Below are 21,647 nucleotides of genomic sequence, written 5' to 3' on the forward strand. Positions count from 1 at the left end.
GATTATCTCCCAATCCAACATATTTTATAAAAAGATACAAGGGTTGAGATCAACAAACATTCTTAGTTTGACAATTGTTTTTCTATACAGGTTGTAAGTTTCAAAATCGACCCACAAAAATAAATAAATAAAAAATGCTCGGCCCATTCGTACAATTCTAAACCCATCAAAAGTGACTTATAAGTTAGAGAATCACACCTAGGTTGAGCAAACCACAACGATGAGGTCCACTTGAGGGGGATAACATCCTCTCTAGCTATAGTGGGGACCTTATCAATTTCCTCCTTATTCTTTTTTTTTGTCTTTACTCTCCTCTGCCACTCCATATATCATTTTTTCAATAATATCTTTGTAATTTTACTATATTTCTTCTTTTATCCCAAAGATTTTCTAATTACAATCCTCTATTTTATTTTCTATTTTACCCGCTTAACCCCCTAAGAGGATGCCTATGCCTACACGAACTCTCCTAATACAATATAGAAGACATTTTGTGTGAATACAATAAAGATGGAATCATATTACCACTATAGTTCGATTAGGTTTCTAAGCAAAATGTGACTATATTGTCAATACCACTCAGATCATGTCTCAAAGATAATGGTATAAATGTATGAAACCTATCACATTAGTATATGCATGTACATGCCTTAACGATGTCCCACTCCCATAGAATAAGAACAATGTCTATAGGACAAGATTTGGTTACATTGGACTCTTAAACAAGTTGTGCACATAATCATATGTGTTCAAATCCAATCAAATCTAACCACATAGACATCTTACGTCGGTATAGGAATGGGACATTTTTCTGGATCGCAACTCATTGTTAAATCATATACACTTCCACTAGAGAACAAAAGATCTACCTAGGTGTCATAGACATTGTGCTCATGTGCAGTGCAACGGCTTGGACCCACGAATCAGTGGACCGCAAGTTAAATATCAAAACGACTGTGCAAGTGAAATTGTGGTCAACGAAAGATATTATTGAATCAAAGATGTCTTTATCTCGCAATTACAAATTACAATACTATGAATTTGTCTAGTAAAATATGAAAATAATTAAAATAGGAAAAATTACTAAAACTTCAAAAACCAACTAAACATGAAAATAAATACTATTAGATTTCTATAAATCTATGCAGAAGAGATCTCAGCCGTCAAAAATTAGTAAGCCCATTTTGATTATCACACGTTCGAAGCCGGCATTGAATTGATATGTCTTGGTTGATTTCACGGTGTGCGTAATGCGCCCATGACTTTCGAATGACACTCAAGACACTCTGAAAGTTCTGTAATTTCTATGCCCTTACAGTTGTTATCTCTACCTTCTTGATTTCTTCTTTCTCCCGCGTTCTCATTCAACAAAATTGAACATTAGGGCAAAAATTCAAAAAACCCTAATTTTTTTTTCGGAGTCCCTAATTTCGATTTTCAGTTAAAGGCTTCACTGAATTTCGATGATTTCTCTGCAGCATCTATGGAGAATCCACGAATTAAGTTACTCTCATTGTGATAATTCTCTTCGCTATATCCGATTATTTGGAGAAACCTTTCGTGTGGAATCAAGCAGAACCTGAAAGGTGAAATCTCTGTTTTCGAATCATTCTTGTTCATATTTTTCCTCTTTTTTTCCTCCCATATTACAGAACATTAGTAGTTAAGTCGAACTATATTTTTTTTGGAAGGTAAGTCGAACTATATTATTGTTTGTTTAACAGGATAATCTGTTGCAGTCAGTCGAATTGTATTTCTTGGTTGTTCTCTCTCTCTCTCTATCTACATATTCTTCAATCAACCTAAACTAATTGGAGAGTGTTTTACAGTAGCAGCTGAGAACTTTAACTTCAAATTATCTCCTTTGAAACAATAGAGGCTCTTGTAAAGAAGCAAAATAGTTTTTTTTATAGCAAAAGAGCAAGAAAACCCTCTTTGTACACAAAGTTGTTTTAATGGCTACCTGATTATAGAACGATTTCAAGTCATGCTCTCATTGATCTTCTTCTAGTAGCAATCCTCTAGTCTTATTGACTAGATCTGCTTCATCTACATCCTATGATTTTATGCAATTTCAGAAGATATTTTGGGTTTCTAACGGTCATAACAACTGGGTTGGGTGGTATAGTTGGTTACCACACTGGTTTCACAGACCAGAGGTTCCTAGTTCTGATCTTGTTTCAGACAAGAAACACTGATTCCATTCCCTATATAAGAGGAGTTTCTATTCTAGAACATTAGTCTAGTTTTCTGCCCTGCCCAAATTATCGCAATAAAGGACCAATCTTGATTATACCTGATATGCCAGCTCGTGGTGGTTGGGTGTATCTGTAGGGACTGGTCATACTTCTAAAGGGCAATGGTCTCTTCAGGGTATTTCCAGACCATCAAGTTCTATTGGACATTTATCTTCCTAGGTGCCAGTGCCAAATTTACACTCCACGTACTTGGTCCTGGTTCTATTTGTTTTAAGCCGTTGGACTTCAACACCTCTCTTCATAATTCTAGTTGACTCACTTGTTAGTCTCATCAACTATACTAAATCATGCACAAATAACATGCACCAAGGTACATGCTCTTAAATACGAACAATTATTTCATCTATGATTAGAACAAATAATGACATACTCAAAGTCGATTCCCAACGTACACTAATAACCAGTTATTCATCCTTCTCCTTTCTATTTGCTTTTACACTAGTTGTGGTCCTCTCATATAGGTCCTTAATTATATCAATATATCTATTTAAGACTTTTTTCTTTTTTCTTTTTTCCAATACCCACCAAATTAACTCTCTATGTACTTTCTCCAAGTCAATAAAAATCATATAGAGATTCTTATTCTTTTAGCTATACTTATCTATCATATGTCCAAGTAGAAAGATTGCTTCGGTGGTTGATCTACCTGACATAAAATCAAATTGACTATGTAATAGTTTTTTTTTTTTTTTGCTTCAACCTATGTTCATTCACTCTTTCCCAGTGTTCCATAATGTGGCTCATAAGTTTGATACATTGACAGTGAGCACGACTATGTATGTCTCTTTTATTCTTTTATGTCAGTACTAAGATACTTTTTTTTATATTTTTCCGGCATGTTTATAGCCTTTAATGTATAATTGAATAACTTAGTTAGCCAAAAAAATTTTAAATTCCCTTGCATTCGTAAACTTCTATCTGAATACCATCCGGATCTAAGGTCCTGCTTTTATCTTTGCTAGAGCTATTTTAACTTTTGAAACCCCAGACTTTAACATATTTAGATACATTTCTATCTCAATGTTCATGTATCAAAAAGTAAAACAAAGGTTATGTTCTGAGATGGCCATTGATGTTATCCATCAATGGCTTCATGTTTGTATAGTAATTGATTGAAGAGAGATCTTATAATGCTTATCAGAGAGCCACAGCTTCAAATTCATTGGCCGGTTTAAGGATGGTGATACAAAAGTAGGATTTTTATTTTTTTTTGACAAGTACAAAAGTCTTATTGTTTAATGTCCCCATTTAATCTTGTCTCCCACTTGCGGGTTTCCTCTCCTTACAAATTGTTCCCTCCATTTGTCAATGAGAAAGCAACTCTTGCTACCAGGGTGCGATTACCCGACATATTTCATCATTGAGTTTCTTCAAATTAGTTTCAATTTCAAAATCTCAGTATTTAAGTTTATCCAAATGGACTGTTGTTTTGAAGGCTTGATGTTTGTTTATTTAGCTAATCTGTTGGGTTAATTACTACTATATGTTTCTTCTTTAAAATGATAAAGATTCTTGTAAAAGAAATATCATAGCTTCTCATAGAAAAGGAGAAAGAAAACCTTCTCCGCACATGGGAGGTGTTAATCAGTACCTGATTATCTAACTACCTGCCATAACCTGAACCTGATTAGTGGTGTTTGGGTTTTATCTGTTTGGACACTATTAAAAATCTTGTTGAGCCTGGATGTCGTTTGCACCCTATTGTATTAGTTTCCATTTTGTGATCCACACACAACATCCGATAGTTCCAATTAATAAGTTTAATCCGTGTCCATCTTTTTAGGCTACTAATAATCTGTCTGGACACGGATATGCTGTAATTAATCTGAACCTTACCTGACGACACCCTAGAGAGGAATATTTTTTCTTGTAGTACCCATGCACCGGGTTTGAAAATTAAATTATAAGAATGTATCGGCAACCTTGAAAGTACCTGTAAATAATATCTGAATTTCAACTAATTTCTGCCACAGTGACTTCTGAAAACGAACTGCTTAAATAGGTATGGTATTTTGTTGATTTAGAGTGTGTTATGAAGATTTGGTTCTCTTTATTGCTTAGAACATATTCTCAAAATTTGAATGCGATAAGTATGTCAGATATGAGACTGAGCCTTTTATACGTTTGTTTAGATGATATTTTCATGAACTCTGTAATAGCTTGAGGCCTGCTTTCATTCAATATTATTGATAGATCGACTCAATTGTTTTCAAACATGTGCAACTATCCATGAGGTCTGTTTGAGTTTGTTTGGTATATCAATGTGCTTCCTGAAGATGGTGAGGGGTCTGGTTGAGTCTTGGATGGCGTTGGGTTACTCCTTCAGGTTGGAAAAGAGGACTCTTAGGTCAATTATCCTCCATGCGGTGTGTTGGGGCATTTGGAAGGAAATAAATCGTAGAGTGTTTGAGGCCAAGGAGCTCTCCTTGTAGGACATTTGTATTTTTATTTTGGGTTTTGTATTCTGGTTATGGTATGCCTTAGTAGAATTTAAGGACGTCTTTTTTGGGGAGATGGGAGTGGGTTTGTAGACTTGATTCAATGTAAGTTGGGTTTCCACTTGTTGTGCTTGGTTGGTGGTCTCTACCACCTTCCTTTGTAAAGTTGCATTTTCCTGTAAGTAATAATAATAAAAAAATACTATCCATGAGGCATGAGGCTAATAACCAATCAGATTTCTTCGAAAAGAATGCCACTCAGCTTTTTGCTATTTATTAGTTCTTGGAGATGCTCAGTTTGCAGTACAACCTGTCTGAGTGGAGTGTAATAACCAACTTTATAGCACATTCCTAATTAGACTAGACACAAATGAATGCCAAACTGGCAAAAATGAAGCATTAGCTTTCTGAGTGGTCCATATTGGATTTATTTTGATACAATTTTCCAATTGAACATGATTGGCTGGTATTTCCATACAAAATACAGATGCAGTGTATGATTATTTGTATGCAGTAAATTATTGTTTCCATCATCTTATTTTGTGTGATCTGTTACTTAGCACCCTCTTTTCTTGACAAATTGTCTTACTGGTTTCTATTTGTGTTCCAGATGGAAGAAGTTTTTTTCGATGGTGAGCCATTAACTGAGGATGAAGGAAATGACCATGGGATGGATAAAGCTGACGCCATTACAGTGTCTAATGGTCAAAATGGTATAACTCAGGGGGAGAAGAAACCACTGCCACCTTCTGTGGGGATAGAGTTTGAGTCTTACGATGAAGCGTATAATTTCTACAATTGCTATGCTAAGGATTTAGGTTTTGGTGTTAGAGTAAGACATTCATGGTTTAGACAAAAGAGTAAAGACAGTAAAGAGAAGTACCACGTGGTACTTTGTTGTAGTAGTGAGGGTTTTAAAAGAAAGAGGGAAACTGACCGTTTAAGACAGGAAACACGGACTGGTTGTCCAGCAATGATGCGGATTAAGTTAATGGAGACCCAAAAGTGGAAAGTGACAGAAGTTGTGCTTGACCACAATCATTTACGATTCTGTAAATGGAATAAGAACATGGGTTTTCGAATCAAAAGAAAGCTCCAGTTAGATTGTGATGTGGGAATGCAAACACATAATATGAAAAATACAGGGAGCCATGAAAACTTTACCTATCCTGGAAGTGGCATCGTGAATCATGTTTATCAATATAAGCGATTGAAGGTTAAAGATGGAGATGCACAAGCCATTTATAATTACTTTTGTCGCATGCAATTGATGAATCCGAACTTCTTTTACTTAATGGATCTCAATGATGAAGGATGTTTAGGGAATGTGTTTTGGGCTGATGGCAGGTCTAGGGCTGCATTTGGCTACTTCGGCGATGTAGTTTCCTTTGACACTACATGCTTGATGAACAAATATGAGGTGCCTCTTTTTGCATTTTTGGGGGTAAACCACCATGGCCAGTCTGTGTTGTTGGGTTGTGGATTGCTTGCAGATGAGACAACGGAGTCGTTTTTATGGTTGTTTAGGGCATGGCTTACATGTATGTTTGGACACTCTCCATCTGTTATAATTACTGACCAATGCAAGACCATGCAAAGAGCAGTTGCTGAGGTATTCCCAAAAGCTTGCCATTGCCTTTGTTTGTGGCACATCATGCAAAGAGTTCCAGAGCAATTGAAAGGATTGCGTGAATATGAAGCAGTTAAAAGGGCATTAAATAAAGTAGTTTACAACACTTTAAGAGTGGATGAATTTGAATCAGCATGGGAGGATATGATCCAACGTTATGAAGTTCAACATCATGAATGGCTTAAGAAATTGTTTGAAGATCGTCGACAATGCATTCCAGTTTTCTTAAAGGGCACAATTTTTGCAGGAATGTTCACCACCCTTCAGAGTGAGAGCTTGGACACATATTTCGATGGCTTTGTTTATAAACATACTTCTTTGAAGGACTTCTTTGGTCAATACGAATTAGCTTTACAACATAACCATCAAAAAGAAGCTAGAGCAGATTTTGAATCTACACATTCGAACCTCACGTTGAAAACAAAATGTTGTTTTGAACTACAACTCTCCAAAGTGTATACGAAGGATATTTTTATGAAGTTCCAATACGAGGTGGAGGAGATGTATTCGTGTTTTAACACAACACAAGTACATGTCGATGGGCCAATAATAACATACATGGTCAAAGAACGTGTTGAGGGCGAGGGGAATAATAGGGAGATTAGGGACTATGAAGTGTTATATGACACGGCTAAAATGGAAGTTCGTTGCATTTGCGGTTGTTTTAACTTTAAAGGTTATCTATGTAGACATGAACTGAGCGTCCTGAACTATAATGGCGTGGAGGAAATCCCATCCCAGTACATTTTGTCCCGATGGAAAAAGGATGTAAAGCGCACATATGTTCCTGATCTTGCCTGCAATTTTATTAATGTTAATAACCCTGTACAACGTTATGATCATTTATACAAGCGTGCCCTCCAAGTTGTGGAGGAGGGGGTGATATCTCAAGAACATTGCAAGGTTGCGTTGCAAGCTTTGGAGGAATCATTGAAGAAGGTCCGTCTTGTAGAGGATGTTGAGTCTAATAGGACAATTACACTAGCACAACCAAATATAACTGATGATATCAAGTTGCATGATTCTTTCCAAGCGGAGGAGGTGGTTCAGCCAAAGCAAAATACTGTTCAATCTTGTATAGAAAGAATTTGTAGAACCTCTCGAAAAAAGGTAGATATTGACTGTTATCTTCCACTATATGCTATATTTATTGGGGATCAAGCTCCATTTAATGCTGATGTATTTCATTACAGATCTCTTACATAACCATTGCTGTGCCTTAACGTTCTGTTTATGTTGCAGATAATTGATCAAAAGAGATATAGAGATGACACTCAAGGAGCCGAAGACTTCAACCAGCGCTTACGGCCCATTGCCCCTAAACCGCCATATCTAGGGCAGCTGGTTAGCATACAAGAGAGCAGTTCTGAACTGGTTGTCAATTTTTTTAATTATTGCCTCTTTTTAATTAAGCATTTACGGGGTTTCTGAACATTGTTTGGAATAACCAGTTGCTTTCTGAATGACTACTTCGGTTTTTTAGCTTATTAAAAAAAAAATGTTATTTGTGTTACAGAGACCGAACAAATTAGATGCAACAACATACAAGAAGCCACGAATAGGGGCTTTCCAGTCACTAATGGTTTGAAAAATCTGTTCACGTTAATTCTATGTGGACATGTATTCTCAGTAGAATTGTTGTTGCGTTCATTTTCCTGTCACTGAAATATTGTCCTGCATCACAGGGTCAATTTTCACCTACCCAATCAATTCTTCATGGCCAGCTTGATTTTGACAATCCGCAAGGTGGGTTTGATGGTAAATTTCTGCTACTTGTTTTTTACTTGTATCCAAAGCTGATTATGTTTGCATGTTTGTTTTATGTCAGGATCTCCGACATCCTCATCCTCATCTCGTGCTAGGATTGCAACTATGTCTGACAAACAATTGCACAACTATCCTTTTACAAAGTTGCTTTGACATCCAGGTCAGTTGCATTACACTAAAGAAAACAAACCCTATTGTTGCAATTCAAGAAATAACATGGTAGAGTCGAAATTACTGTTCCCCAGGCAGACATGGAAAGTAATCAAAATGAAGATTCATTATCGACATTGTCATGAACATATTTTTTTAAAGTATTAATTAATTAAAGATTATTCTATGGTGGAGATAACCATCACAATATGAGTACAATGAGTTAGCCCTTGGGTTTGCAAATTGAATCTCATCTCAAAAGAAAGTCTTCGAAGAAGACACCCTTGAACTCCTCAAACAACAAAAATTGAATATTTTTCCTTACCATCAAACAAGCTTAAAAATATTTCCTTCCAAAGATCCCAACACAGGGCAAAAGGTATTAGGTATCGTAGAATGCTAGCTCTTCCTTTCAAGGCTCAGCATCGCCAAAAGTTCGAAGAGCGAGATGAACAAATAAGGTAAACAAACAGAGAGTTGAATAATAAAGACATGAAATGGCGTCATTATTTTCCTCATAAGTTTCATTTAGAATGCTATTCCAACTATAATTGTAGTCTCACAAACGTAAACACATACTATCCATATAAAACTCAAACTAGAGCAAAGAAACTTTATTCATGTTCTGGAACATTTTTTTTTTTTTTTTTACAGAATGCTTGAATCCTTTGACCAATTAAAAACATGTATTTTGCTTAATAAATTCATACAACCACCTCTCCACATCACCTTACTTCCATAACAAGCAGTATATAGATACCCAATAGGAATATAGCGCATAATCCAATTGCTCAAATCCTGAAGTAATTTGATTTCAGACAACACATGGTTGAGGGAGTAATTTACATTTTCTGACATAAAAATATGATAACGTAGTTCCAATATTGATTTGCTCGACATCTGAACCCAAAATTATGATCCATCATGTCCAAATATATCTCCCAGAATAATATTTTCCCACGGCATGCGAAGCTGAAGTTCTTTTGATTGGAGGTTGGCTATCACGGCATCGGAAAAATTGTTTATTTTGCAGCCACAGAATTTGGGCTTGAAGATGGATCTTGGCGTACTTATGCACTACAGCAGGTGTATTCTTTATCTTTTCTCCATTTCGGACTCCTTTTTATTTATTTATTTGTAGTTGCATTTTAAAAGGTGGTCCCTCGAAATGTTATCCTTGCAGTAATGAAGAGTACACAACACAGGAAATACAGAGATGTCAAGAGCTTAGGACTCGCACCGGCAAGGCCTTTACACTTGTTGATAAATTAAAAGGCTACTGAATGATTAGTGATGGAAGTCTGGGGAAAATGCTGTTGCTTGGTTCTTCCTCGGCTTGTTTGTACATAATGAATGCCCCCCCAAACATAATTATGTGAACTATGAAATATTGCAGCTGTGCAACCATTTCTAATTGCATCTACTCGACATTCCCAGTACCTATGCAGTTGACATGAGTGCGTTAAGCTTGTGAGGTGGGAACATAGAACCATACTTTGCGAATGGTTCCTGAAGCGGCTTTGATCCAGAATCCTAATCCACAACCAGATCCTTAGCATGGGCTATTGATTCATTTTAGTGATTCTGACCAACTGTTATATATAAACTTTCTTTTTCTGTAAAGTTGGACAATTTTGATCTGATCAGACTTTTTTCCCCTTCTAGACAGTTAGAAAGTAGTTGAATCTATGGCTTTGATCAACTCATGTTCATTTTTTTTTTTTTTTATCGTATGGAAAACCTAAAGAGTATGATATTGAGGAACTAGAGGAAAAGAACTTAGTGTTAGATTGGATCGCATGTCAACTAGCCTTTTGAATGACCTATTAAGACAAAACAACTATTTATTTATGGATCGCAGAGCACACAAAAATTCTATTGCTGAGCTCATATGAGGGATCCATTGAAATGTGGGTGAAATGTGGGTTTTAGTTCTTAATTTTGATGGAATACCACATCAGTTTTTAGGGAATGGTGTTGTCTTAACTAAGATCCAAGTTTTAAGAATCTGCTACAAAGAAGGGACATTGACTATAAAGACCTATTTTTTGAGAGTATGTATCAAAAAGTCCCTTTCAAAAACTCTATTGTTGAACTCATATGAAGGATCCATTTAAATGTGGGTTTTAGTTCTTGATTTTGACAGAGTACCACATCAGTTTTTAGGGAATGATGTTGTCTTAACTAGGGGTGCAACTAAATTCGGTTCAAATCAAGAATCGAATCAATCCGTGAAATTTGGATTAGTTTGATTTGATTTAGATTGATATCAATTTGGTTTTAGGTTTGAAAAGTAAAGAACCGTTGAATTTGATTCGATTTCTAGTTGAGATAATATAAAAAATCGAACCAAATCAAAACCAAACTAATATTAATTTGAAATAAAATATTAAATTTATATTTGATTTTTAGGTTTTTACAAAACCTAACCAGTAAAAATCATAGCCCATTTCTTGCAGCCAACGTGCAGTTGTGGGCTCAACTCCGGCGGCCGACGGTCCCTCCTTCCCTCTCTCTCTCTCTTCTCTTAACATTGTGTGCGACTGTGCGGGCATGTGGTTGTGGGCTGCATCTCAACTCCGACGGCCGGCGGTTCATCTCTCTCTCTCTCTCTCGTCTTGAGGTACGGCTGTCGCTCTCTCTCCTTTAGAATTACTTTTGTTCCTTTTTGGAATGATCCATCTGAGATTAGATCCATTGGTTGAAACATGTAATAAGTAAAGGGTATCTTGTTTTTCCAGCATACCTTCTCTTCAGCGTTCAGCCTCCTCCAAATACACCAAATGGTCTATATATTTTAAAATATGGCCAACATAAGCTTATTAAACAAAAAATAAATTGTGAATAACTAGAGCTAGCAGGACAAGAAAAACAAAAAACACTCTTAGACAGCTTTGGATACAGGAAAGTATTACTTTTTTTTAGAGTTTGGTTCAGTGTACGAGTCAAATCTCTTCATCACATGATTCGATGAAATATCAACTATCTGGGATCTATGTCGAATTGTTTGGCAATCAAGTCAACCTCATTTTGATGGGGATTAACAAAAGCAATTAAGGTCGGTCATGAAATAATTCATTGCTAAGTTATCTATTTTAATTAAGATATAATTCTTCTAATACCATATCTCCATCGGTAGAAATTCTGCACCGCAATAAAGCAACTGTGCGGCAATGGGCTCAATCCTGTTGCAAGTTAAAATTAAGCAAAGTGGATTCTAAAATTCTTTTAAGTTTCTCTTAAAAACAGGGCATAATACTCATCCACCAGATTCCTTGGAACATTTAAAGAAACCTAAACAGAACCAAAAACCCATCCCAATAAAAATAAAATGTCACCATAAACATAAAAGAATTCCAAACAACACTCCATAATCTTCATCAACATAAAAAAAAATCCGATAAGTCAATAAATATGAAGACTGATCCAAAGATTTTACCTTTCACATTCCGCTTGAATCCGCATGAATTGCACTCCGCATACTTAAGTGAATTCTAAGCAAGCAAATTCCCACACAGATATAGAACAAGAAATCACACCCACGACAATATTCCATTGAAATTGAAAAGAGGTCAGAAAAAGACAAGAGTTAGGCTTTTTCATGGGTTCACCACCGACGTTGCACAAAATATCCAAGATTCTGCAAAATCTGCATAGGAATCAAATGCTTCTTACGTGTATTGTCCGATTCATTTCACAATTTCGAAAATAAAAAATTCTGCCATATGATAGTGATGGTGAAGGTGATTGATTGGTAATGATGACGGTGGTGATAATAAGAACAAATCATTAATTTGGAACATTAAGAAGGTGTAATCTAAAATAATGTAGAGGGTCAAGTCATTATTATTTTTATAGATAAAATGGACATTTATTATGTAAAATGTGGATTCCTCCAAAATTTGAAGTAAACCGCTTCAAAGGCAACTTATGTTACAAGTCACAATTTATAAGTTTACACTTTGCAACAAATAACAAGTTATAGTAATATTTTATTTTCTTTGAGATTTATAAAAATTTGTAAAAGTCGTAAAAATTATGTTTTATTCTTTTTGAACTTAAAATCCGTGAATTATTTAGAATAGTTGAATAATCCCAAGAATAATACTTTCATTTAAAAAGATGAAAAAATCAAGAATTTTTTAAGAATCATACGGGAAATTACCAACAAGGAACGGGACACTGTTCTAGATCGTGACTCTATGCAATTTAGGCGATTTACAGGCATATAAACAACTAACAAGCAAGGGCCAAGAAAGAAATAATTTGCTAAGAGTCCAGAAATTCGGTGCATTTAGAAATACATCCCTACCGCATGGGTCTATTAAGCAATTTTCCTTTCTTTTTTGGCGGGGATTTGATGTTTTGACATTCCTCTCTCTAGGGTTTTATGGTGTTCTCAGTTCTCACTCTTGTTTCTTGATTGGTGATGAGTGATTAAGGTAAGACTCTCTCTCTCTCTCTCTCTGGTTCTTTGTTTCTCTTTTAGTTAAGCGTTTCTTCTGCGTCTAACTCTTTCTCTTCGATGTATTCGTATCGATTTTGGGGTTTAAAATCTTAAGATGGGCCAGTATGTATAACCCTCTTTAGGGTTTAGTTGTTGAAATATGAAATTTTATAATTGATTTGGACATATGAGGCTATAACAGTATAACCCTTAGCGCCTTGATTGTGTTGCTAGTTTTTATTTATTTATTTGTAAGTTTCTCGGTTTCCTGAATTGTGGTTTAGTCTTTCTCTCCCAATCCCAGGTAGTAGTTACCTTTATAAAGATGTTTTTTTAATTAATTAATTTATATTAAAATTTTCATTATTAAGAATCTGAATTTCCTAGAATTCAAACTTTTGGATTACAATTTTCAATTTCAATTCCTATTCCTTTCTTGATTTGTAAACAGAATCTAATTTGATTCCTATCCAGATTTCGCAGAATCTTGGATATTTTCTGCAACGTCCGTGGTGAACCTGTGAAAAAGCCTAACTCTTGTCTTTTTCTGACCTCCTTTCAATTTCAATGGAATATTGTCGTGGGCGTGATTTCTTGTTCTGTGATCTGTGTGGGAATTTGCTTTCTTTGAATTCACTTAAGTATGCGGAGTGCAATTCATGTGGATTCAAGCGGAATGTGAAAGGTAAAATCTTTGGATCAGTCTTCATATTTATTGACTTATCAGATTTTTTTTTATGTTGATGAAGATTATGGAGTGTTGTTTGGAATTCTTTTGAAGTTTTTTTTTTTTTTTTTTTTTTTTTAATGTTTTATCTTATTTTATGTTTCCCTAATCTTTTAGGATAAGTTTCAATTATGGTGATATTTTATTTTTATTGGGATGGGTGTTTGGCTCTGTTTAGGTTTCTTTAAATGTTCCAAAGACTCTGGTGGATGAGTATTATGACCTGTTTTTTAAAGAAACTTAAAAAAGAATTTCAGAATCCACTTTACTTAATTTTAACTTGCAATAGGATTGAACCTGTTGCCACACAGTTTATTTTTTTTGTTTAAGAAGCTTATGTTAGCCATATTTTAAAATATCTGGATCATTTGGTGTATTTGGAGGAGGCTGAAGAGAAGGTATGCTGGAAAAACAAGATACCCTTTACTTATTACTAACACTATAAGGTTGATGCATTAATGACCTAAAAACACGATGTTTAAAGCAATCAAACAACTTGTAGGCATACTAGAAATATTAATACTTTTATTGCGCATAAAAAAATAATCATACTTTTATTCTTCTTTGGTACTCTAGGATATATAAAAAAGTCTGCTTAATGCTTACATAAGCTAAAAATATTTTGTCCAATGCAATAATATTACCTTTGGAACTTGGTTACAATTCATTCGTGTATCGGAAAATCAATTATATTTGTGAAACTAATTTTGCAACTATGGTAAAGTCCGCATGGTAATACCAGATCTGGGATCAAAACACTTCTCCTTGATTTCCTTTTTGCTTAAACTCAAATGTTTAACCTTATATACCATACCATAAAGTTGAAAAAGTATCATTTGTTATTTTAGATCATGAGTTTTGTTTGAATTTTCTTTCTGGAGTTAGCTAATTTCACAGTGCCTACCTAGGTCTGTTGTATCTTGTACTCAAGTGTTGTCACCACATGATGAATGATTTGTTTTCACTTGAGGAAAAGATCCTTTGTTCACTATATATAATCATTTTCTCTTTCTCAACCACATGTTGAAATCAAATATTGTTGCTGTTGGTTTTAAAATGCCATTCCAATATGAACTCTTTTATGTTTCTTGCGATATTGAAATTGCTTGTTTTATAGCACCCAATTGTTTGAATATATTCGTCTGTATTTTTTTCTAAGTTTCGTAAATTTCTAATTGAGTAACTGCTTTTTTCAGAGATCGTGGGAAAGGAAACGTGCTACACTGTTACAGCTGAGGTATGCTTTTTACTCTTATTACTGAGTTGCCATGTTTCACATTCTAACTGTAATATAATGCATGTTGGACGTTTGGAAATGTCTTAGATATATAAATTGTAAGATCATCAGAATCGAGTTCAGCATATAGAAATGCAAAATGAAATTTATTTGTATCTTCAAATTTATTGTACTCTGCATGTAACTTGAAATGAAATGATGTGAATGGGGAAAGTAACTTTCTGTAGCAATGTTTTGAAATCCAAACTATTCAGTAAACTAGAAAAGTGGCCTGGATCTCTTCCCCATTGACCTGGTGCTTCAGCTGATAATATAATAACGATTCTTTTTATCGGTAGCATTTATAGTGTCATTTGAAAAAAGAAAGAGTTGGAATAGCGATTATGCCTCTTTCATCCAACAACATATATACTAATGATGGGAGATAAGAAAATGAAATTTGATTTTGACAAAATAGGAGATTTAAGGACATCTGGTTGGGGATTGGGTTAAGGATTTGGGTTAGGATAGGTAAACCAAAAAGTAAGATGAAAATTTTAATTTCAATTATTGTAAGATAGAGAAAATGGTTAAAGGTTAAGAGAAAAGATAAATGATTCAAAAATCAAGAAAGGGGTTTTAAGAATCAATAATCAAGAAAGGGATTTCAAGAATCAACAATCAAGAAAATCAAGAATTGAAAAAAAAGAAGAAGAAAGAGATAGTGGACTCACTTTAAAATGGCCTCACACCACACGATTAATGGGAATATCAAAGTTTCAATTTCAATTTTATTCATCATTCAGCAAGAAGCAAGTATTTATAATGTTGTCTCAATCCTAAATCTAATCTCAAACATCCAACTAAAATAAGGAGATCCAATGGTTGTAAATAAATTTAAAACAACTTAAATAAAACAAAAGCAAAAATACCATCTATGCCCCAATCTCGTAACTTTATTTCCCTTGAATTTTCGACCTATGAAAACTCATTAAAAAATCAATATAAAGTTATCAAATTGCCCCTTAATACCATACTAACATCATAGGCTAATAAAACATCAAAATAAGTTAAAAAAAACATGAAATTAAAGTCCTAAAATAGAAAATTAAATAAAAATAAAATCTACCATTCAATATTTGAAGTCCCCATCAATTCTCATCGACTGAGAAGATTTTGCCACTGGCGAACTAAAATTGTAGTAATTCTTATCATCGTTTGCGTTCCACATTACATACAGGGCCTGAGATGCAGTAATGAGAGGTTGCAAGGGTTTGAGGCCTGTCTGTGCCAGAGATTCTTCAATGTCATTGATGAGGCTGAGATTGGCCACTGATCTCATTTCTTTTCCGTCTACTGCTGAGATTTTTGTCTAAATAAAATAACTTTTCGTCTCAAAACTTCATTGATGAATCTTGATGGGAACCTTTTTCAACGTAACTTTGGATTTGTAGCCGCTGCATCAAGACATCAAGTTTTGAAGGATCTCACTTTGGCATCTACATTTTGGCACTAGTTAGCTGTTAACCTCTCTTTCTAGGAGATGACGATGTGTCAATCCAACTGTAAAGATAACGTGCTTTTAGATAAAGAGTCTAAGCAATGACCTGTTCCCTTGAACCTTGATTCGAACTTTTTTAAAGCTTATATAGGATTTGTAACCGCTACATCAAGACCTTATGTTTTTAAGGATCTCACTTTGGCATCTGCATTTTAGCACTTGTTAGTGATCTAATATATTCAAGCTAGTATAGCAAGAACATATTTTTTTTCTACACTCGTTTAGTCATGTTAGAACATTTGTTTGTTTTTTCGACTTGTCCCCAAGTTTTTTCTTTTTATTTCTAGGATATTAGGAGGGAACTGAACATTGAACCATTTGTACAATTGGATGGAACTACAACTGATGAGGGAGAGGTGAACAAACTCAAGAGAGCCACCGTAAGTGCAAAAGTTACACTATTGAATTGTGAGCATGTGGTTGCTCTTGAATTTATATCAGACAATTGTTCAAATATTTTGTTGTTTGGGACAGGTAAATGATGCTTGTCCAAAATGCGGTCACGCTAAGCGTTCATTTCACACCAGTCAGGTAAAGGGCCTATTACATTCTGTACCCACTCTTATTAACAATTTCCGACTCCTATCAATCAGCACGATCCTTGTTTATTAAACTCCCCGTGTAGTCTTACTCTTAGTTGTAATCTTTTCTGCACTACTTTTTGTTGCAGTTGCGATCAGCAGATGAAGGTCAGACTGTTTTCTACGAGTGCCCCAATTGCGGACATAAGGAGTCAGAGAATACATGAGTTTTCATTGTGGTTTGACTTAAATCAAGGTGAAATAGTATTGCCATCTTTGACTAAGCTTTATAAAAAAATTTCCTCTTTGAAATGAGGAGGTCGTTGGGAAGATTGAGTTGCTCTTTTTGCTGAGTTTAAACTGAGATTTGGGGAGGATTTGTAAATCATAATAGAAATAGATTAAATTAGATCCCAGAAATTATGAAATTATTTACCATTAAAGGCTTATTTGATTGAAAAGAAAATCTTGGAAAATATTTTTTTTTGTTTGTTTGATCATGGAGAAAACCCGTGCATAGAAAATAACTATGTCCAAGCCCGACCGGACCTGATCTGATCTGCAAGTATTTGGGATCTGTTTATAGGTAGGGGCATGGCCAGCCCACAAATTTTCTCAATAATTTTTAAATAAAATCATAATATAGACAATCAGGTTGCCCCAAGTTCTCAAGCCCGAGTCGTAAACAAAATGGACCCACTCCGACCTGATCCAATAACTAAATGGACCTCGTGGCCCTACTGGTTCACGATGGGTTGGTCACCTAAGGCCCAAAAGCCCTCGTTGAGAAGCTTAATAACATTTGAATGGATGAGTTATTTTATATTGGACAATAATTTCTCTTTAATGGATGTTTTTGTTGTTTTTACATGAAAATTTTAAGAGTCGTGTTGGAGTGACCTCAAGATTGGACCTCATATAGAACACAACTTTGATGTGAAAGTGGATAGGAATCATAGATGCTTTTTCATGCGTACCTCGAGGAAAATGTAATGGTTCACATACAATGTGAGGTCCAATCTTCAGCATTATTCAATTTTTAATGACCTGGGTTTGCACATGAGATTATCCAAATTTTGTCACCAAAATGCCCTCAGATGCTTAATCACAAGGTGTAGTTATTGAAATCTAACGTGTGCCATTAAGACACACGTCCACAAAAACCCATAATATTATTATCAAACAGAGGAATTGGTTTTTGGGTCTTTGTTCACGCGTGACATTCAACAAATAAGCTTTGGAAATGTATACTGAATTTTTTTTACCAAAATACCCTTAGATGATTATTCCCAAGGTGTATTTATTAAAGTGTGCCCTAAGGTGACACGTTAACGAAACCCTTGGGTTTTTCAATGGGATTTTTAATGTTCAACCAAAGAAAACGAAGACAAACTTAATACCAAAGAATAATTTGCCAAAATAAGTGTGTTGGGGACAAAAGAAAGAAGATTGGTTAGCATCTTTCCTAATTTTGGTCGTTAAAAATACAGCTTGAAATAGACAACCTAAATTATTCATAAAAGTTGTAGTCAAACGAGATTATTTAAACTAAACATGGGGTGGGTCCACCACACATTGAGTGGTCAGGATCAATCATCCCGCCCCATAAGGCAATTAAGAAAAAAATCGACCGAAAACTCCAAAGTAAAACCGGCCCCCACCTAATATGAACAGATCTCCTTCGTTAAAACATGTGCACCATTCTAACCACCCATTTTACAACTAAGGACATTTTGAAAAAAAATTCTATAGATTTATGATAATGACAAAAAATGGTCACCTTTTTCTAATTGTGAGTAGCGACCAACATCTTGTTGATCTTTCATTAATTTCGTGTTTCATCCATGATTTATTGGATATTTTCATCAAATGTTATCTCTCTCTCTTCTCTTCTCTTTCTTTCATTTCTTTTGAAATCCTTTGTATAATTTTATCCTCATAATTATACAAATGAAAAATGAAAACTAGTAGTAAAAAATCTAAATGATTTTGCAAATTTTTAGGGTATAAATTATAAATTTTTTGCAGTGTAGAGACTTGACAACTCAACATTGGAATATAATTTAGAGTCGAGATTCAATATTACCTATCATTGAACCTCGAGGCTGTAAAAAATTTATTTTCTTACAATAACATTTTGTTATAAATTTATTGTTGAACCTCTACAATACTATTGTAGTTGAACCTCTAGTTAATATATAATCATTGAGGTTTGATGATGCAAACAATTTTTATTTGTCGAAGAAACGTTATGTAAGTCATGCATCGAGGTTGAATGATTGGTAATGTTGAACCCTTGACTCTGAATTATATTCCAATTCCAATGTCGAGTCTCGACACTGCAAAAAATTTATGATTTATGCCACTAAGAAATTTGAGAAATCATTCAGATTTTTGCTACCATTTTTCATTTATATATATCTATAAGGATAAAATTATATAAAGAATTTTAAAAGAAATGAAAGAAAGAGAGGATAGATAGATAATAACATTTTGATGAAAATGTCCAATAAATCCTCTTTAGTGATTCCAATAACTATTTTGTGGGTTTTGGAGTGAAAATGCAGAGTTTTCTCATTTGTAAAATCTGAAAATGGTTACTGGAAGTTGAAATTTACAAAATGTTTATTAAAGAAGATGAAGGTGAAGGGCATTTTTGTAATAAGAAAAAGGAGTTGCTCTTACACTGGCATATATTCTTGATTGAAATGATCATTTGGACCATTCTAACCACCCTTACAACTATATATATATATATATATATATATATATATATATATATATATGGGTCAGGTTCAAAGGACAACCATTTCAACACACATATAGACAACGTGTTTTGTCTTATATGGGCAAAAATGTTTGGAATGGACTGATTTTTTGTGAGGATGATCTCTGTGATGAGGGGATCATCCTGGCAAAAAATCATCCCATTCCAAAACTTGTAACCCCATCAAAATTGATTTACAAAAATTGGACGGTCTATAATTTTTCAACAAAAATTGGACGGTCTAGAAATTTCATAATGAGCTGATTTTTGGCAAGGATGATCTCCTCATCACAAAAAATCAGTCCATTCCAAACATTTTTGCCCATATAAGACAAAACACGTTGTCTATATGTGTGTTGAAATGGTTGTCCTTTGAACCTGACCCTATATATTATATATATATATATAGGGAAATGTTCAGCACCCTAAGTTTTACCACACACTTTAACAAACGTTTTTTGTCTTACATGGGTTAGAAGTTTTGGAATGAGCTGATTTTTGGTGAGGATGATCTCTATGATTAGAAGATCATCTCCCCAAAATCAGCCCATTCCAAAATGTTTAGCCCCATGTTTACACGTTGAAAAATCGTGGATCGTCCATTTTTTGTAAATTATTTTTGATGGGGTTAGAAGTTTTGGAATGAGCTGATTTTTGGTGAGGATGATCTCCTCACCATAGAGATCATCCTCACCAAAAATCAGCCCATTCCGAAACTTCTAACCCATGTAGGACAAACGCGTTTGTTAAAGTGTGTGGTAAAACTTAGGGTGCCGAACGGGACCCATATATATATATATATATATATATATATATATATATATATATATGGGTCCCGTTCGGCACCCTATGAATATATATATATATATGGGTCCCGTTCGGCACCCTAAGTTTTACCACACACTTTAACAAACGCGTTTTGTCCTACATGGGTTAGAAGTTTCGGAATGGGCTGATTTTTGGTGAGGATGATCTCTATGGTGAGGAGATCATCCTCACCAAAAATCAGCTCATTCCAAAACTTCTAACCCCATCAAAATTGATTTACAAAAAATGGACGGTCCACGATTTTTCAACGTGTAAACATGGGGCTAAACATTTCGGAATGGGCTGATGTTTGGGGAGGATGATCTTCTAATCATAGAGATCATCCTCACCAAAAATCAGCTCATTCCAAAACTTCTAACCCATGTAGGACAAAAAACGTTTATTAAAGTGTGTGGTAAAACTTAGGGTGCTGAACATTTCCCATATAATATATATATATATATATATATATATATGATACCGGCCTACATTGGACGGTCTTGATTGAAATGATCATTTGATCAATCTGATTTGACCCTGGTGGGCCATCAAGTTGTGGGACCCATATCAAACAAAAGGTTTTCTCTTCCTAACAAACATACATGAAAACAACACTTAAATAAAGAAAAAAGAAAGAGAACTCTTCAACATATATAATCTCAAAGATCAAATGGAAACATACACAGATTTATTAAATAAGATCAACAACATATAAACCCTACATATTTCATTCTTTGTGCAGCCTTACATTAAAAAAAACAAGGCAATCACAAATCCAAATTCCAAACCAGACCAGATAAAAAAAAAAAAAAAAAACATCTTTAATTTTCATCAACCACACACAAAAGCATTCATTTCTGATTTATTTTTTTAAACAAAGTACCCTAAACTGAAACCTTCATAATCTAAAAACGATTCAAACTCATCGGAGACGCAGTAATCTCCGGAGATTATCCGTCGCACCGACGTCTAACCCACCAGCTTCGACATTGCAACTGAGCTTTGGCTTCAGAGAGAATTTCGGCAAAGGTAAGCTGCTTGGAGGAGGCGCCAGAGAGTAAATCGAACCAGAGATCTCCTCCACACCTTTCATGGAAGCATTAACAGAAGGAGTAACAGTTGCTGTAGAAGGGACTATAGGTTTGAAAACCCTGGAGACTCCCTTGGGAAGATCGCTCGGGTCTGGACCCAATCGATTAGTAGATGTAATCACTAAAGTCTTGGAATCATGTTTCTTAGGAATTGTTGAAGATTTAGGTTTCTTTGGTGTGTGATCTTGGTCTCTGGTTCTGTTGTTGATTTTTTTGTTAGTTGGAGTTGGAGGACTTAATAATAGGCTTCCTCCTCCTCCTCCTCCT

At 34.8% G+C, this 21,647-nt stretch overlaps 2 protein-coding genes across 5 annotated transcripts; both read left to right on the forward strand.

Annotated features, from left to right (window-relative positions):
- Window positions 1-1,187: 1,187 nt before the first annotated feature.
- Window positions 1,188-9,945, forward strand: LOC147408722 (protein FAR1-RELATED SEQUENCE 6-like). 2 transcript variants are annotated; one of them, XM_086421161.1, is made up of 8 exons: window positions 1,188-1,586; window positions 5,307-7,436; window positions 7,569-7,700; window positions 7,843-7,908; window positions 8,012-8,072; window positions 8,155-8,253; window positions 9,277-9,329; window positions 9,427-9,945. In XM_086421161.1, exons 2-6 carry the CDS (start codon window positions 5,307-5,309, stop codon window positions 8,244-8,246), a joined length of 2,481 nt encoding a protein of 826 aa, XP_086277287.1. In that variant the 5' UTR covers window positions 1,188-1,586; the 3' UTR covers window positions 8,247-8,253; window positions 9,277-9,329; window positions 9,427-9,945. The 2 variants fall into 2 exon arrangements, with proteins under 2 accessions (XP_086277287.1, XP_086277281.1); XM_086421155.1 differs by having other exon boundaries at window positions 1,189-1,586; window positions 9,189-9,329; window positions 9,427-9,919.
- A 722-nt stretch (window positions 9,946-10,667) lies between these two features.
- On the forward strand, window positions 10,668-17,193 carry LOC147408723 (TFIIB zinc-binding protein). 3 transcript variants are annotated; one of them, XM_086421171.1, is made up of 7 exons: window positions 10,669-10,866; window positions 12,628-12,685; window positions 13,165-13,375; window positions 14,614-14,654; window positions 16,482-16,574; window positions 16,669-16,725; window positions 16,865-17,193. In XM_086421171.1, the coding sequence occupies exons 3-7, from the start codon at window positions 13,258-13,260 to the stop codon at window positions 16,940-16,942; spliced, it is 387 nt and encodes a 128-aa protein (XP_086277297.1). In that variant the 5' UTR covers window positions 10,669-10,866; window positions 12,628-12,685; window positions 13,165-13,257; the 3' UTR covers window positions 16,943-17,193. The 3 variants fall into 3 exon arrangements, with proteins under 3 accessions (XP_086277303.1, XP_086277297.1, XP_086277311.1); XM_086421177.1 differs by lacking the exon at window positions 12,628-12,685 and having other exon boundaries at window positions 10,668-10,866; XM_086421185.1 differs by lacking the exon at window positions 10,669-10,866 and having other exon boundaries at window positions 12,469-12,685.
- The last annotated feature ends 4,454 nt before the right edge of the window (window positions 17,194-21,647 follow it).

The sequence above is a fragment of the Akebia trifoliata genome, chromosome 2 (assembly GCF_017979445.1).
Source record: "Akebia trifoliata isolate Shusen 1 chromosome 2, ASM1797944v1, whole genome shotgun sequence".
NCBI classification, from domain to species: Eukaryota; Viridiplantae; Streptophyta; class Magnoliopsida; order Ranunculales; family Lardizabalaceae; genus Akebia; species Akebia trifoliata.

Excerpts from the sequence above, each read along its gene's own strand:
- LOC147408723 (XM_086421177.1), top strand. The coding sequence starts at position 13,258 with ATGGAATATTGTCGTGGGCGTGATTTCTTGTTCTGTGATCTGTGTGGG. Across the intron at positions 13,376-14,613 it reads ATTCAAGCGGAATGTGAAAG|AGATCGTGGGAAAGGAAACG; the intron begins GTAAAATCTTTG and ends TGCTTTTTTCAG. Across the intron at positions 16,726-16,864 it reads GTTCATTTCACACCAGTCAG|TTGCGATCAGCAGATGAAGG; the intron begins GTAAAGGGCCTA and ends TTTTTGTTGCAG.
- LOC147408722 (XM_086421161.1), top strand. The coding sequence starts at position 5,307 with ATGGAAGAAGTTTTTTTCGATGGTGAGCCATTAACTGAGGATGAAGGA. Across the intron at positions 7,437-7,568 it reads GTAGAACCTCTCGAAAAAAG|ATAATTGATCAAAAGAGATA; the intron begins GTAGATATTGAC and ends TTTATGTTGCAG. Across the intron at positions 8,073-8,154 it reads TGATTTTGACAATCCGCAAG|GATCTCCGACATCCTCATCC; the intron begins GTGGGTTTGATG and ends GTTTTATGTCAG.